Raw genomic sequence first — 15,584 nt, forward strand, 5'->3', positions numbered from 1 at the left:
ATTAAGACAAATACAGGTTAAACAAACTAGAGGTCAACATTAAAGTATAATTAAACTATCAATAACATTAAAAGCAATTTAAAACATATAATTGAACCAATATAAAGCAGCTTTAAAATGCAGCCAAAAACAATACAGAGCCCTATTCAAAGTATTTTATTTCTTGAAAGCCCATTGAAATTAATATTCCTTGTTGTGGACTATTAGTCCTTGTCAGTGGAAGAACATCAAGGACAAGACCATTCTAACCTCTGGGAATGGAGTATCAGAGCCTAAGGGCAACCATTGAGAAGATCCTGTCTTGCGTAGCCTTTAGATGATCTTATCAAAGTGATAGGACTGAGGAGAAAGCCATCTCCTGTATATTTCAGAGCAAAGACAGGTCCATATGAGGAGATATATGAGTCAAATGGAAGTCAGGAGGGTAACCATGTTTTTTCCACCTGATAGCTTCTCCCAGAACTTTGATCACCTTCCCCCTTTCCCATGTTCTAGAAAGTGCTATCTGAGACTGCTTTGCTTGAATTAGCATTTATCCTGACCATTTTTAAAATATTGCCTATTATGCATGTATACGTTATAACACAGTATCTGAGGGCTCTGTATCCACAATTTCTTCCAAACATGGATCATAATACCTCATATTATTAAGTGGCAGCAACATGAATATGGGCATGCTGAAGCTTTTATTTTCATGTCACCATCATTTAATAATATGGGACATGATCAAACATGGCTTTTTTGGATCCATGCAGGATTCTGGAACTGAATCTTTATGGATATGGCCTACTACCCTATCGTTTTCTTTAAATTGATACATAGGAATAATATGAAATTCTAATAGTTGAATTAGAAAAAAAGATTGGAATTTACAGCTAACACACAATCATATTCTTCATGATAAGAATGGCTGCTGTGTAATCTTTTCATCGGAGATGAGCAACATCCTTGACAGATAAGTCATATTTTTATCATGTGTTAAATGTTTAGAAGGAATAAATGATTTTTATATAACACTATAATGAATACAGGTTTTCCTCTTGAAATGTGTTTTGATGTTTCAGTATGAATTTAAATATGAAATATAACAGTTTTTGTCTGGAAAGTAGGAAATACATAATTAAATGCTATGATTTACAGTTTTGCTGTGGCAATTGCAGAGAGTTATGTTGTTAGAGGAAAACAAATTTTCATTTCCCCGTCTGGATATATTTTGTTGGATTATAGAGTCTTCCCCTTTATAAAATCCCTAGCAACTATTTGGCTGGATTTAGAGATTATTAAAGAAATTGTAATAGCAGCTCAGGGAACATTCAGGAAGGATCTGTCCTCTATTGCTTGACCCTAACAAGGTTTTCTCAATGTGGCTTTGAAGCATTTCCGTTCCAGCTTTGATGTATTTAAATACGGGCGAGATTGTACATGCTGTACACTATGTAAATTGAAACAGACAACTCTCAAGACTATTAGCAATCAACAGAATTTATATGAATCTGCAGAAATTGGAAAATCAAAATGCTCTTTGGATATTACAGGAGGGTTTTCATCCATTCAGTGTATGCTCTCGAAAATTAAGAGCAACTACGAAAGGTATTGCACTGAGCTCTTTATTCTTAATCTTTCTGCAGCATACACCGTAGCATTTCCAAACAGATTCTCCTTATCCACTTTTGGTAGCATGAACAGCATATATGGGTATATGGACATGTTCTAGTATTATGCCTGTTTGTTACTTTTTATGTGTTTTAATTATTTATTATATTTCATTGTATTTTAATTTGTACAATACCTACCCAAGCTTTTGTCTATCAGTCATTAAGAAAATAAAGGACACAGTTAGTGTTGCTCAGGACCAACATCAAATCCAATTCCTACTTTTAATTAATCTGAGTATCCTTCTCTTTGACATAGCTTCTGATGTAAACCAATATAGAGATTTTAAACATTTTTTCTGACCTTCTTGATAATGGTAAAATATCAGTGTTGGTATTTCTTTACTGTGGTAGTTTTTGATATGCTGATCTCATTTTCAGTCAATTCCAAGTAATGAACGTGATACACTGGTCATATTTGCTTAATCTGGGGGCTTAAAATAAGGAAAAGATTCAGAAAATGGTCTATAATTTGGAATGAACATAAAGACTAAAATAATTTGAAGTGGTTTCGCAGACCCAAGTAAGGGACCCTGAAAGACATAATTAGTATTTTTCGTGTATTAAATCAGGATTAAGTAGATTTAATCACTTTAATAGTGATTAAAGAAGACTTCAGGGAAGTAAAGGAAGCCCAGAAGACACGAGCAGCTTGCAAATGAGGTTAGAAGCATTTATTAAGATGAAATGAAATGTCCAGAATATTTTTATTACAGAAAGAAGAGAGAAAGAAATTATAAAGTTAATGCAGAGTCCATAGAATAATAAGCTGCCTAGGAAAAGAAGACCTTAATCCAAAATGCAAGCCTTTGTTAAGATTTAGTGGTTTTAAGGGAGGAAAGGGGCCATATCAGAAATTCTGCTATCAAGAATAACTAAAAATTACCAGGGGCAGGAGACAAGTCAGCAGAAGTCTGGACAATAGTAAGGAACAATAATTTCATAGGAAGCTAATTGAAAAAGAAGCAACAATCATCATGTTGATTAATGTTTATGAAAACCACATATTAATCTGATAAGGGAAAAGTGTTCAATATAGCGTTCTCATGCTATTTGCTTCATAACAGTTGAGAGGATGGTTACAGGGATGAATCAAACAATGTGAAGTGATGTTTATCCAATCTACTGCTCTTTGAGTCTTGTATACATTCCCATATGTGATTTTCAGTTCTCAAGACTAAAGGGAACTTGGTAGAAAATAATAGTGTCTGGTGTTTGGAGAATTTCCCAAGAGAAATCCATAAGTGTGGAAAGAGTTAAATACTACTTCTTCCCACCTGTAGAGATGTGTTCATTATAAAGTGTTATTTATAATGTTTATTATAGAGTGTTTAATGTACTGTGTTTAAACTGCATTTATGTATTACATTTATTGCCATGGCCTAGCTGTGAGGGATAGGTTGCCATGGTGACAAGACAAGGCAGAAGAGGAGGTGGGCGGAGCTTGAGGAGAAAAAGGTTGGAGTGTGGCAGTTAAGCTCCAGTCCGGTGGAGGAGACCCGGAGAAGAGCAGAGCCAGTTAAGGGCTCTGGGAAATAGCAGAGTCAAGAAAGGACTCTGGGGAAAAGTAGTTTAGTCCGGTGGAGGAGACCCGGAGAAGAGCAGAGCCAGTTAGTTAGGGCTCTGTTGTGAAGCTGTGAGAATTCAGCAGTTCTTAGAATTTGTGAATATTTCTTCAGCAAGAGAGCTGAAGGTGTTACCTTGTTAGATTACTTAGGTTAAAGAATCTAACAGAGGGGGTTTTAAGGATCGCCAGTAAGGAAAGACTGGTGATTAGTGGTTTGTTCCGAGTATAGGGCAAACAGTGTGGACATTCACAATAGGGAACTCTGGAATAGTATAAGCACTTCACTAAAGAAGGAGTTTGTAGATTTGTAACATTCAGAAGCCTGAAAGTATCTCAAACCAGCCATTTTGTAACATCAAGCCTTGTGCCAAGTTCAAACTCTCAAAACTGAAACAATTACGTTCTGTTAACAATAAAACTTGTTCTCTTTTTATTTCAAACCTGCCTCCTCCATTGCTGTTATGCTTGGTGCATTCCACACTACCAAAATCACCTCACAACCCAACTAAAGATAAACAGAGACATAAACCAGCGTCTCTAAACATATTGGTGGCAGCTTGATAGATATTTAAAAGAAGGTTCCTCACAGAATATTGGTGGCATTAAAGAAGATTAATACTTCCTCACATAATTTTTGGTGGCATTTTAGTGAGATTAGCGCTGCTTCTTTACATTTTTGGTTGACAAGCGGTGGGATTAACGCTTCGTTACATTTTTGGTGGCAGACGACGGGATTCGTGTAACAACTAATCGAGTGCCTTAAGTTTAATTTTAAAATAAGTTGTGAGGTAAAAGTTGTTGAAAACATGGCTACCAGGCGGCAGAGAAAGCTGGCTGAAGAAAGAGAGGGAGACCAAGGAGAAAGTTCGGGCTCTGAGATAGAGACAGAGCCAGTGCCTATGTCAGAAATGGCTTATAAATACAAACTGGAAATGGAGGAAAAACGATTAGAGATGAAACGTTTGGAGATGGAGGCAAAACAAAAAGAGAGAGAACTAGAGATGGAGGAAAGACAAAGAGAGAGAGAACTGGAAGAAAGACAAAGAGAAAGAGAGAGAGAACAGGAGTTAGAATTGAAAAGAATGGAGTTTGAGCTAGAAAAACAAAGGTTGGCTTTGGCACAAACATCCAGTGTTGTCCAGGAAGGGAGATCTGGAGGGGATACCCCAGATTTGATGAAGAAATTCCCAAAATATACCAAGGAGGATTGTCCAGAGAAATTCCTAATATCTTTTGAAAGATGTTGTCGTGATTTTGGAGTGGCTAAGGAAAAATGGATGACATACCTTAGGCCACAGATAAGTGGGAAACTTTTGCAGATTTATGGACAGATGCCGGAGGAGTCTTGTAGAGACTATGATCTGTTTAAGAAGCAGGTTCAACAGGAATATAGATTGACTCCTGAATATTATAGATTTAAGTTCAGGACGTTGAAGAAAGATAAAACACAAAGTTTTGCTCAGGTGGCCTCTAGATTGTCTCAACTGTTCGATAGTTGGATAAAGACGTCTGAGGTAGAAGATTATCATCAGCTGAGGGAACTTTTGAAATTGGAACAATTTTTCCAATTAGTTCCTTATGAAATTCGTTGGGTGATTCAAGATCGCAAGCCATCCACGATTGTAGAGGCAGCGGGTATGGCAGATCAAATAACAACCTTGAAAGAAGGATTTGAAAGGGAAGATCTGCCAGGGGACAAAAGAACAAACAGGCAGCCATTTTATTCACAACAAAAGCGCCCACAGCAAGAGAAGGGTGCTGACTTAGAAGACACCACCTGTAGGAGGCAGAGTGTAATAAGACCAACTGCTCCTGAGGTAAAACGACGGTGCTATCTATGTGGAGAATGTAATCATTTAAAATATCAATGTCCCTTGTTAAGGAAAGAGAAAACAACCCTCTTTGTGAATAAAATGAAAGAAACACCAAGGGCAGAAGCAGATACTGTTTCAAAGGAGAGTTCAAGCTCAGAGCCTCAAGAGAAACAATGTCTGTTTATCCTGTCAGGCAGCCCATCTAAGGACTATTTAGAAACCATTTATATTGATCACAAAGACAGGAAAGCACTCAGAGATACAGGTTCCGAAATATGCATCGCGCACCCTGAAATAATACCTCAGAGATTTCAGCAGCCAACCTCTGAAGTAAGATTAAAAGGTTTAGGTCCCGCGATCCCGACACCCGTGGTGACCTTGCCAATAGAATATAAAGGATGGAAGGGTATGTGGGATTTTGCAGTCAGTCCTGACATACCATATCAATGTTTAATTGGAAATGATTTGGCTGAAGAGATTAAATACTGTAAGATGGCGTATGGGGAGAAAGAATGTAACAATGAAAGCCCTGAACAGAAAGCCCTGTGTTTTGCCATACAACAAGATGGGGACGAGAAGCCAGAATCTAGCACTACGGTTGCTGAGCTTATTAAGAAGACAGGAGGAGTCAAAGAAATTCAACAGGAACAAAGAGCAAAAGAACAACCCTATAGATTTATTGCTGAAGATGGTGTTCCGAATATAAAGTCAGAAGTGTACAGCCAGAAGAGACCATGCAAACGAGGAACAAGCCCTGCAGCAGAGCCGATTCCAGTGGCTGATTATTTGAGAGCCAGTGAAGAGAGTATAGAAACAATAGGTCTGGAAAGACAAGTGATAAACTCTGAGGAGAAAGAGGAATCCTTGACCTTAAAAGATGCATTTCCTTCAGCTCTACATAAAGAAATTACCTCAGCCGAACTTTTTGACAAAGACAATAAATTAAAAGTAAAAGAGAAAGCTAAAGGAAAACAAACTCTGGATGTGACAGTAGAAGCTGATGCGAGTTCAGAATATCCAGGGGTCTTCTGTGAAACAAAGATCCATACATCTGAAGAGAAAGTAAACAGAAAAAGAAGATTTGGCCATGTGTCGGAAGAGAGATCTCCTTTATCCTTGAACGGAGAGGAAAGAGAGAATAAAAGCCAAGCTGATAGACTGACAAGAAAACTAATATACACAGACTATATTGGTGATGATAAAAAGAAAAAGCTGCAATTTCTAGCTTTGGAAGTTTGTCCAGATAGCAGTGATGAGCTTGCCATGAAGAAGGACAATATTCGTGTTCGTTCTTCCAAGGACAGTGAGTTCTCTTCAGTGCCAAGAAAAGATGCTCGAGGAATTCCAGATTATTCACTACAACCTGATGCTTCATGGAAGCAAGCCATTGTTCAAGCCCTGAAGATCGATGGAAACAGAACTGTTCCTGATAATTGGAAGGTCAGACAAAAGAAGAAACCTAAAAAGAAGAAACGAAGAAATGGAAGAAAGAAGCTAAAAGATCATCATAAAGAGACATTGCTGTGGTCAGTTGGTCCAATACAACCGAGGTTGTGTTTGAACCATGGGACATTGGACACTAAGACATGTCAATGATCAAATGTGGGAGTTTAACTATTGTGTGGGCTATTAACAAAGTGGGACCATATGTATGGAAAAAAGTTGTGGTATGGTATATAGATAAATGTCTTATAAATTGATCAGACTAGGTAGAAAGTCAATTATATATGTTAATGGGATAGAAACACATTTAGACAAGGATAGTTTTATTCAGGTAAGCTATATAGATATAGGTTTAGTGTTAGCCTGTTAGTTTCATTGGAAGGTGTTTCATCAATACTGATTCCATGGAAAAGGATTTAGCTTTTAAAATCTAATGTATGTGTAAGGTAGTGTAATATTAAAGTGTGGTAGGTATATATGTTTTACAATAGGCAATAGATATTTACGAATATATGTATAAGTATAAAAATGTGAGACTTTGATACCACATCCATAGATGATACTAGAATTTCATAGGTTAAAGGTTTGTATATATGTATAGTTGAAATGTACCTAACTATGATGCGTTTCCCTTTCAGAATTGATGTATATGTATATTTATTGTTAAATGATATGTGAGATTATTTTTGCTATTCTAGGATTAAGAAATATACAAAAATAATATTTCTGGGGAGGAAGGTGTAGAGATGTGTTCATTATAAAGTGTTATTTATAATGTTTATTATAGAGTGTTTAATGTACTGTGTTTAAACTGCATTTATGTATTACATTTATTGCCATGGCCTAGCTGTGAGGGATAGGTTGCCATGGTGACAAGACAAGGCAGAAGAGGAGGTGGGCGGAGCTTGAGGAGAAAAAGGTTGGAGTGTGGCAGTTAAGCTCCAGTCCGGTGGAGGAGACCCGGAGAAGAGCAGAGCCAGTTAAGGGCTCTGGGAAATAGCAGAGTCAAGAAAGGACTCTGGGGAAAAGTAGTTTAGTCCGGTGGAGGAGACCCGGAGAAGAGCAGAGCCAGTTAGTTAGGGCTCTGTTGTGAAGCTGTGAGAATTCAGCAGTTCTTAGAATTTGTGAATATTTCTTCAGCAAGAGAGCTGAAGGTGTTACCTTGTTAGATTACTTAGGTTAAAGAATCTAACAGAGGGGGTTTTAAGGATCGCCAGTAAGGAAAGACTGGTGATTAGTGGTTTGTTCCGAGTATAGGGCAAACAGTGTGGACATTCACAATAGGGAACTCTGGAATAGTATAAGCACTTCACTAAAGAAGGAGTTTGTAGATTTGTAACATTCAGAAGCCTGAAAGTATCTCAAACCAGCCATTTTGTAACATCAAGCCTTGTGCCAAGTTCAAACTCTCAAAACTGAAACAATTACGTTCTGTTAACAATAAAACTTGTTCTCTTTTTATTTCAAACCTGCCTCCTCCATTGCTGTTATGCTTGGTGCATTCCACACTACCAAAATCACCTCACAACCCAACTAAAGATAAACAGAGACATAAACCAGCGTCTCTAAACATATTGGTGGCAGCTTGATAGATATTTAAAAGAAGGTTCCTCACAGAATATTGGTGGCATTAAAGAAGATTAATACTTCCTCACATAATTTTTGGTGGCATTTTAGTGAGATTAGCGCTGCTTCTTTACATTTTTGGTTGACAAGCGGTGGGATTAACGCTTCGTTACACCACCGATGAATGCTCCTTCGCAATTTGTCCTTGTACCTTCTTCCATGTACCTCAACAAACACAGCTTTGCGAGTATGGTATGGTGATGTTGAGTTATCAATTGAAAGTCAGAGGACTGGCGGGAATGATACCAGAAACTTAGGGAAATGAAAACACATATTTGAAATGCAACATTTTTGAGTAATCTCTGTCTCCCTTCTCTCATAGGCCAATAACAAGCCTGAAATTGAGGCAGCCCTTTTTCTGGATTGGATGAGGCTTGAACCACAGTCTATGGTATGGCTGCCAGTTTTACATAGGGTGGCTGCTGCTGAAACTGCCAAACACCAAGCCAAGTGTAACATCTGTAAGGAGTGTCCAATTATTGGGTTCAGGTACGTTGTTTCCACTATTTCTGTTTTCATTACCAGAAGAATGGGTGATTTTTTTTATACAGCCACAGACCAGGAGTTGTTTTTATTACCAGTAGACTTTAAATCATTAACTAGTAACATTCAAAGGTTACACTCATGTTTCTTTTAACCACATCTCCTAAAGGGAGCTTCCTATTATCTAATGGAATTACTGCCTTTTACTTATAGTTTGTAAAAACAGTCTTACAAGTTGCATTGTGTCTTTATTATTTCCCAAAATCTTATAAAACATTCAGATAAAAATGCTGAAGATATAAAAATTAAGACATCAACAGGGAAATTACTTACTCTGAATGGATATGACCTAGGTGTGCCAGAACTACCTTACATAATGACTGAACCTACTCACCTTGTCCTAAGCACTTTTCAATAATTATTTTTCCCTAAAGTGTGAAATTATTTTGTTATTTTGACATTTGGAGTTCAAGCGTCAAATTGTTACTATAGCAATAAATCGGCCATTTAAAAAAACATAGTAGTTATGGTTTGTAAGGTTTGTTCAAAATCCATTTAACTATTACGTAACAACTTGCTTTAAATTATGCCAAAATCTTGAGTCTATTATGTCTTTTCAGATAACTGCTTTGTGTTCTTTTCAATCTTGGAGTTCTCTTAATATTAATATTTATCCTTCTGTATATGAAACTGTAGACCAGGCATTGGCAAACTTCAGTCCTGAGGAGTTTTGGATTTCAACTCCCACAATTCCTAACAGCAGGAAAGCTGACTGGGATTTCTGGGAGTTGAAGTCCAAAACATCTGGTGAGCTGAAGTTTGCCCATGCCTGTTGTAAACAAAGAGCATTTCATAATTTCCATTTTAAAATCAAGAAAGGTGACTGGGTGGACTCCACCATCATTTTGCCAGTAAATTGAAAAGTACCCAGCACATTTCTGAAAGCTTCTTTCTTGTACCTTCTTCAGTATTGTGAAAAGTATTGGATTTTTTAAACAAAAGAAATGTAAATTAGATTTCTTTGATTTATGCATTTTTTTAAATCCATAATGGTCCTCATTCTTCAGACTATAATCTAGAGCAGTGGTTCTCAACCTGTGGGTCCCCAGATGTTTTGGCTTTCAACTCCCAGAAATCCTATCAGCTGATAAACTGGCTGGAATTTCTGGGAATTGTAGGCAAAAACACCTGGGAACCCACAGGTTGAGAACCACTGATCTAGAACATAATGTACATCAGGCATGAGCAAACTTGTTCTAGGTGTTTTGGACTTCCATTCCCATAATTCCTAATAGCCTGTTAGGAATTGTGAGAGTTGAAGTCAAAAACACCTGGAGGGCTGAAGTTTGTCCATGCCTGATGTACATACTCCAAAATTAGGTGTCCCTCTGTGTCTCTTCATTGGGAGCATGAATATGAATGTTGATCTTGTGCATTATGCATATACAGTTAGCCATCCACACTCACAGGAGGACTCTCCATGCATGTGGATTTGCCACATCTCTCCGGGACTCTTTTGGGGCAGCGATTGCCCATGGCACTACTGCTAACATGGTCCCTGAGGGTCTTGCTCGCTCTTTTCTCTGCCAATCCATCCTCCTTGCCTCTCTCCCCAACAACTGAGGTCCATGAAGAGGTGCCAGATATAGTGGAGAAAGAAGGTACAGGAGAGTGGCTAGAGTGATTGGCAGGGAAGGGGCGCATAGGGAGCAGAGTGTTTTCCCTCCCTCTTCTGATGACTGCTGACTCTGCCTTGGTCTCCAGCCAAAGCAGAGACAGCAAGTAGCAAAGTAAGAGAGGGAAAAGGCTTTGCAATGCACACATGCTCCTTTGGGCCTCCTTATCCATTGCCCTGACCAAGTGCCTCCCAAAAGCCCACAGAGCAGCCAGCTTCGGAAACAGTTGGCAAGTGCGATCACTGTTACTCCATCTCCCCTATGCCCAGTGCTGCTGTGTTCACATTCACACAGCTGCATTGGTCTTGGGTAAAGTAGCGATCACCCTGTGTAAGTGCATCCCAAATCCATAAAGGAGTTGGCATTGGAGGCAGTTGGCCCTGGTGCTGCCCCCCCCCCCCCACTGCCCTCCATTAAAGCCTGCGACTGTTGTGTAAATATGAATATGTGTGTGAAGCCTATGGCTTTGGGAGGGGGGAGGCTTTGGAGAGACAGTGGCAAATCAGTGAACAGTCAAATCTATGTATTTGGAGGACCGATTTCATTGGTCTGATTCAGCTAGCAGCTGTTCTCAGGCAGAAATCTCCCCTCCTTCCACCCACACTGGTTATCAGTCTGTGCTGAACAATACAGAAATATAATAACACAGAAATATAATAAAAAACGAGCTCAGACTTGCCAGGGACATTAAAAACAATAAAAAGGGCTTCTATTCTTATGTCAGTAGAAAAAGGAAAAACAAGGAGGCGATAGGACCTCTTCGAGGAGAAGATGGGGCAATGCTGACAGGGGATAGGGAAAAGGCAGAACTACTTAATGCCTTCTTTGCCTCGGTCTTCTCACAAAAAGAGAGTCTTCAACCTCAGCAAGATGGAGTGGATGAGGGATTGGAGGACATCCAACCCCAAATTGGGAAAGAAGTCATCCAGGAATACCTGGCCGCTCTTAATGAGTTCAAGTCCCCAGGGCCAGATCAACTACACCCAAGAGTATTGAAGGAACTAGCGGAAGTCATTTCGGAACCATTGGCAACCATCTTTGAGAGTTCTTGGAGAACGGGAGAAGTTCCAGCAGATTGGAGGAGGGCCAATGTGGTCCCAATCTTCAAGAAGGGAAAAAAGGACGACCCAAACAACTACCGTCCGGTCAGCCTCACGTCGATACCGGGCAAGATTCTGGAAAAGATTGTTAAGGAAGTGGTCTGCAAACACTTAGAAACAAATGCAGTCATCGCTAATAGTCAACATGGATTTATCAAAAACAAGTCATGCCAGACTAATCTGATCTCTTTCTTCGATAGAGCTACAAGCTGGGTAGATGCGGGGAATGCCGTGGATGTAGCGTACCTGGATTTCAGTAAGGCCTTCGACAAGGTCCCCCATGACCTTCTGGCAAGGAAACTAGTCCAATGTGGGCTAGGCAAAACTACGGTGAGGTGGATCTGTAATTGGTTAAGTGGACGAACACAGAGAGTGCTCACTAATGCTTCCTCTTCATCTTGGAAAGAAGTGACGAGCGGAGTGCCGCAGGGCTCCGTCCTGGGCCCGGTCCTGTTCAACATCTTTATTAATGACTTAGATGAAGGGCTAGAAGGCATGATCATCAAGTTTGCAGATGACACCAAATTGGGAGGGATAGCCAATAGTCCAGAGGACAGGAGCAGAATTCAAAACGATCTTGACAGATTAGAGAGATGGGCCAAAACTAACAAAATGAAGTTCAACAGTGACAAATGCAAGATACTCCACTTTGGCAGAAAAAATGAAATGCAAAGATACAGAATGGGGGACGCCTGGCTCGAGAGCAGTACGTGTGAAAAAGATCTTGGAGTCCTCGTGGACAACAAGTTAAACATGAGCCAACAATGTGATGTGGCGGCAAAAAAAGCCAATGGGATTTTGGCCTGCATCAATAGAAGCATAGTGTCTAGATCTAAGGAAGTAATGCTACCCCTCTATTCTGCTTTGGTTAGACCACATCTGGAATATTGTGTCCAATTCTGGGCACCACAATTCAAGAGAGATATTGACAAGCTGGAAAGTGTCCAGAGGAGGGCGACTAAAATGATCAAGGGTCTGGAGAACAAGCCCTATGAGGAGCGGCTTGGGGAGCTGGGCATGTTTAGCCTGAAGAAGAGAAGGCTGAGAGGAGATATGATAACCATGTATAAATATGTGAGAGGAAGCCACAGGGAGGAGGGAGCAAGCTTGTTTTCTGCTTCCTTGGAGACTAGGACGCGGAACAATGGCTTCAAACTACAAGAGAGAAGATTCCATCTGAACATTAGGAAGAACTTCCTGACTGTGAGAGCCGTTCAGCAGTGGAACTCTCTGCCCCGGAGTGTGGTGGAGGCTCCTTCTTTGGAAGCTTTTAAGCAGAGGCTGGATGGCCATTTGTCAGGGGTGATTTGAATGCAATGTTCCTGCTTCTTGGCAGGGGGTTGGACTGGATGGCCCATGAGGTCTCTTCCAACTCTGTGATTCTATGATTCTATGATTCTATGATTCTACGTTCAAAATAGAATAACTGGATGCCTGAATAACTAGATTCTCCGCTTGAAAACAGCCAATGCCACAAAGACAATATACATTTATTAATGTGTTGTTTTGTATACATATTTTTGTTTTAAGAGACAGAAAACTGCAATATTTTAAGGACTCAAAAATCCCTTCTTTTTGACATAGCATAACTGTTGTTGTAATCCTCGTGTTCTGGAGTATGTTAACGTGGATGTGTTTAAATATATGCTAATAAATCTCTTATAGTGTATCCCAAAGTGCATATTTTTAAACTTTTGCTGAATTAATATAGTGCCTGTCATACAGCTAGCAAAACGGCACCACATTGATAGCTATAATACAAGGCTTTCTTGCTTGGCTCCTGGAATACTGTTTAGTTTTTATTTCTGAAATTGCATTTTTTTTCTTCCAGATATAGAAGCTTAAAGCACTTTAACTATGACATCTGCCAAAGCTGCTTCTTTTCTGGCCGAGTTGCAAAAGGTCATAAGATGCACTATCCAATGGTTGAATACTGTACACCAGTAAGTAAAAATCTCATTGTCTCTTTATATGGGTTTCTACATTGAAGGCAAAAACATTATGGTCTACATCGAGTTTGCTTATCTCAATGAAATTAGACTCAATGCAGTTGTTGATTGGTAAATTATCACTTGATTTAATTTGGTCTGTTGGAATCAGTAATTGGATTTTTATTTTTTTATTATAAAATATATTGTTATGCATTTTTACATTGTTTTAACTGGTTTTAAGTTGCCCTGTATTTAATGTTAAATAATTTATTGATATAGGCTTTTAAAATTATTCTTATTTCTTAAACTGTTACAAACTGAATTTATTGTGTGCTACCCTAAGATCCTTAGAAATTGGACTGGATATAAATACATAAATAAACACATTTCGGAGCATGAGAACAGGATTAATTTTGATAGTTTTTGTTGATTTATTGTATCAGGAGCAAACCAATGTATTTTTTTTAAAAAAAAACCCACAAAGTTTAGAAATTTGGCATTATACTAAATATCCTTTGACCAGTAGCTGGCCACTTAGAGTGCCTCTGGTGTTTCTATAAGGAGGTCCTCCATTGTGCATGTGCAGGGCTCAGACTACATTGTAATAAGTGGTCTGTAGTTGGCTCTTCTCCACACTCACATGCTGTACAGGCTTTTAAATTTTTTTAAAAAATGATAGTTAAATCATTCTGTATACAACACTTACAACTTAATCCTGTGGTTGCATGCTTGCTTACACATGATGCTGTTGTTCAGGTAAATGAAAATGCCTATCAATTCAACTTTTACAGGCATGTGGTTGATTTTCTAGGCCATACCTTGACTTCAGAATGTAGTATAAAATGCTGGATTATTCCAGAGTGGGTAACCATAATTTTCAATTTCATAGAAATGGAACTATGTCATTTTCTCAGTTTACTAAGACACGCTATGACATTTTCAGACATAAGGGTCATTTACATCTTATCTTCTTAATCCAAAAATACCCTAAAAAATAAAGGAAACATCTGTAGTATGAGCCAGCTTTACATCAACATTCTATATGGTATTCCATTCCTTTAAAAAAGTTAAAATAAGTAAATGTACTGAGATCATAGTGTGTACATGTCTGAATAACTGTTCTTTCTTTCAAATTCATTGTTAATTTTAAGCATCATAAAGTACATTAGCACTCACTTTTTTCTCATCTGCAATTGGAGGGGTTGTATCATAATAAATTGGCTATTATTTCCTCTTGCCTTACGAACAAAGAAGCAAACTCTGCTTTAAAAACTAATAGCATGCATAAAACAGCATCTGTTGTGTAAAAAAATGTTTCTTTCTTAATGCTAAAAAGACCAATATGAAGATAGTAAGCAGTTATGATAGGCATCCTATTAGTGCCATATACAAACATAAATATGTCTTTTTTGGTCATTGCAGAGATTGGTATTCCAATTATCATCATCATATTTTCTTTATACCCCGCCATCATCTCCCCTAGGGACTCAGGGCGGCTTACAAAGAACACAATGGTGCCATACAACATATAAAATGCAATATATTAACTTCAAAGCCAATAATACTTTTAAAAGTAGACATATAAAATTAGCAAGAGCATCCTCTTCCACCCTCTGTAACCTGGATACATCTATGTTGTAGAATTAATGCAGTTTGACACTGCCATGGCTCATTGAGCAATGGATTTGTAGTGTGGTGAGCCACCAGCACTCTTGGACAGAGAAGATTAAGGACCTTATTAAGCTGCAGCCCCCATGATTCCATTGTATTGAGCCATGACATTTAACATAGTGCCAAACGATATTAATCATGCAGTGTAGATGCATCCCATGACTCACAGCTTTGCTACAGAAGCCCCCTGTACAATCATTCTATGGTTAGTGGAGTGTGCAGGGGATTGTAGTAACATTGGATTTTATCCCATAGTTAGACACAGAACAATGACATCATCCACCAAGACCTTGGCAGAAGTGGCCATTGCTTGGTGTATAGCTATGGGGCATAACCAAACACTTCTCTCTTTCTCTTCCTTCTACATCCCAGAGATTGTGGGTGAGGGGTGGGGTTATGAATTGGGGGAGGGGGATGTTAACAGGAAACTGTAGTATAGTTCTACTTTCAAAATTTACACTATGTTAGGACTACATTCCACAAGTCGGGGGACAGTAGAGAAAAGCGGGGGAAACCATCTTACCTCATTCCCTACTGCCGAGGTCTGTCTTCTGGGATAGTCAGCCACTCCATGCCCTTTCCCCATCTTTCCCAGTTTTCTCCTGTTTGTTGTTCTTGTTG

The 15,584-nt window shown here is 38.8% G+C and overlaps 1 protein-coding gene across 16 annotated transcripts in view; it reads left to right on the forward strand.

The window, feature by feature from the left end:
* DMD (dystrophin) overlaps positions 1-15,584 on the forward strand; it is a 1,568,405-nt gene that overhangs the window by 1,506,635 nt on the left and 46,186 nt on the right. For all 16 annotated transcript variants that reach the window (XM_067466757.1, XM_067466754.1, XM_060770144.2 and 13 more), the window contains 2 exons: positions 8,425-8,591; positions 13,193-13,304. In XM_067466757.1, the coding sequence (XP_067322858.1) occupies positions 8,425-8,591; positions 13,193-13,304 (279 nt within the window). The remainder of the gene's footprint in view (positions 1-8,424; positions 8,592-13,192; positions 13,305-15,584) is intronic.

This window comes from Anolis sagrei, chromosome 3 (assembly GCF_037176765.1).
Source record: "Anolis sagrei isolate rAnoSag1 chromosome 3, rAnoSag1.mat, whole genome shotgun sequence".
NCBI classification, from domain to species: Eukaryota; Metazoa; Chordata; class Lepidosauria; order Squamata; family Dactyloidae; genus Anolis; species Anolis sagrei.